Source organism: Trichechus manatus, unplaced genomic scaffold (genome assembly GCF_000243295.1).
Source record: "Trichechus manatus latirostris isolate Lorelei unplaced genomic scaffold, TriManLat1.0 scaffold00015, whole genome shotgun sequence".
Taxonomy (NCBI): Eukaryota; Metazoa; Chordata; class Mammalia; order Sirenia; family Trichechidae; genus Trichechus; species Trichechus manatus.
This window is the reverse complement of record NW_004443951.1, coordinates 12,330,286-12,332,401: the sequence shown is the minus strand read 5'-3', so window position 1 is coordinate 12,332,401 and position 2,116 is coordinate 12,330,286. Positions and strand designations below refer to the sequence as shown.

Sequence of the window (2,116 nt, the reverse complement as noted above, 5' to 3'; positions counted from 1 at the left end):
CAATGGGGACCCAGATATACAGACCACCCTGAGCATGTATGGGCCTGGTTCACTGATGGTTCTTCCCAGTTAACTTTTACTGGGATGGAACAGGCCAAACGGAAAGAGACTTGCCCATTACTGAATGTGGTAAAGGACTCTCTGCAAAAAGGGCAGAGCTTCATGTGGCATGAATGGCTATCAGGCCACCCCAGCAAATGAACTCTTGGGCTGAGGCTAAGACACACATATACATATTTACATATACACATAGAGATAAATACACACAGCAAGATCCGCAAGGATTCATAGCACACTGATAAAAGCAGCTACCTCTGGGGAGGGGATTAAATAAAGAGTGACTTGCTTCTGAGTCTATCAAGTTGTGTGTTTTCCAAGGTTTTATACTGAAATGCTTATATGTATTCCTTGTATGTTTTAGAAAAAAATTAACAAAAACCTTAAAAAGCTTACATGTAATTATGTGCTACCACAGTGCTAGGTGCTGAGGAAACAAAACTTTAATAGGGAGAATCTTTCAGCTGTACTCATCTCCTCATGGGCCGATGTGTTCATAGTCCTGGGTGAAAATTATCTGTGAGATTTTTGATGCAGCTTTAGATGATCAGATCGTGCAAAATTCTTGTTGCATGTAGTACACAGGTAGGGTCGCTCTCCACTGTGTTTTCTCTTGTGTCTGTTGAGCCCATCTAAGCGGGAAAATTTCCACGTGCATCCCTTCACGTTGCATATGTAGGGCTTCTCCCCTGGACAAAGAGAGAGACTTGTCATGCTTTAGGGTAAGTTGAGGCAGGGAAGGCGAGAATCAATGGAAAAGAAAAAGGTTTCCTGACTGTTAGAGCTGGACAGAGGGGAGGAACTTGGAGTGGGTGAGTGAAAGAGAAAGGGAAGAAGGAGGGTAGCATGAACTGGAGGGAAAAGAGTAAAACTGGGAAGGAGGGGAAGGAAGAGAAGAAGAGGAGGAAAGTCAGTGGGGAAATGAGCACGAGGGGTGGGTCCTAAGGTTTTTTGGGCCTGAGGGGAGGTAACAGCCTCTGTGGAAGTAGGGTCAAGAACATCCATACAGGGTCAAAACAATCCCTCAACTAATCTCCATCATCCCAGCACAGTCAACACCACACAAAGGCTCCAGCCAGGGTGCCTCTGCCCAAGGAACATGATGCTTCATCCACTCTTTGAAACCTGCCAGTCTTTTCTAGGGTCTTCTGGGATCCCGGACTTAGAGGGAGGTGACAACAATCTCAAATTATCCCAAAGCATTGTAAGGGCTCAAAACTGAAACCATGGAACTCCCCTCACTTCTCACCCCTATTCCTGGGCCTTTACTCACCAGTGTGTATGCATTCATGGATTCGGAGGCGGGAATGCCTTGAATAAGATTTTCCACAGCCCTGATATGTGCAAGTGTAGAGCTTCGAAATGTCAGAATTCTTCTGGGATTGACGTCTCTGGGCCTTGGGGTTCCACTTCTGCTTTTCTAGAGATTGTCCTTGGATCAAATTGAAATCTGAAAAGTATAGGAATCCCCAATATGGCAATGATGAGACTAGATGGAACATCATATAGCCCCTATAGAGGGTGTAGTAACCACTGGAAGTTGTCATATGGTGCCTTTTAAGAGTTGTCATAAGGCCACCATAGATGGTCTTGTAACTACTGTAGGTAATCATATGGCCCACTTTAAGATTTGTCATCTGGTCCTTATAGAAGGTCTGCTCACCATTGGAGGTCGTCATCTGGCCCTCTTTCAGAGTTGTCATCTGGTCCTTATAGAGGGTCTGGTCATCATTGGAGGTCGTCATCTGGCTTCCACAGAGGGTCTGGGAATCACTGGAAGTTGTTATCTGGTCACCACAGAGAGTATGATCATTACTGCCGATTGTCGTCTGGTCCTTATAGAAGGTCTGGTCACCATTGAAGGTTGTCATCTGGCCCCGATAGAGGGTCTGGTAACCACTGGAAGTTGTCATCTGGTCACCATAGAGGGTATGATCACTACTGGAGGTTGTCATCTGGTCCTCATAGAAGGTCTGGTCACCATTGAAGGTTGTCATCTGGCCCCGATAGAGGGTCTGGTAACCACTGGACTTTGTCATCTGGTCACCATAGAGGGTAT

The 2,116-nt window shown here is 45.8% G+C and overlaps 1 protein-coding gene across 1 annotated transcript in view; it reads right to left on the bottom strand.

Annotated features, from left to right (window-relative positions):
• Positions 1–545: 545 nt before the first annotated feature.
• Positions 546–2,116, bottom strand: part of KLF18 (KLF transcription factor 18) — a 3,446-nt gene continuing 1,875 nt past the window's right edge. The window contains exons 2-3 of the mRNA XM_023727038.1: positions 1,331–2,116; positions 546–746 (exon numbers count right to left, since the gene is read on the bottom strand). Of these exons, the coding sequence (XP_023582806.1) occupies positions 571–746; positions 1,331–2,116 (962 nt within the window). The 3' untranslated portion in view covers positions 546–570. The remainder of the gene's footprint in view (positions 747–1,330) is intronic.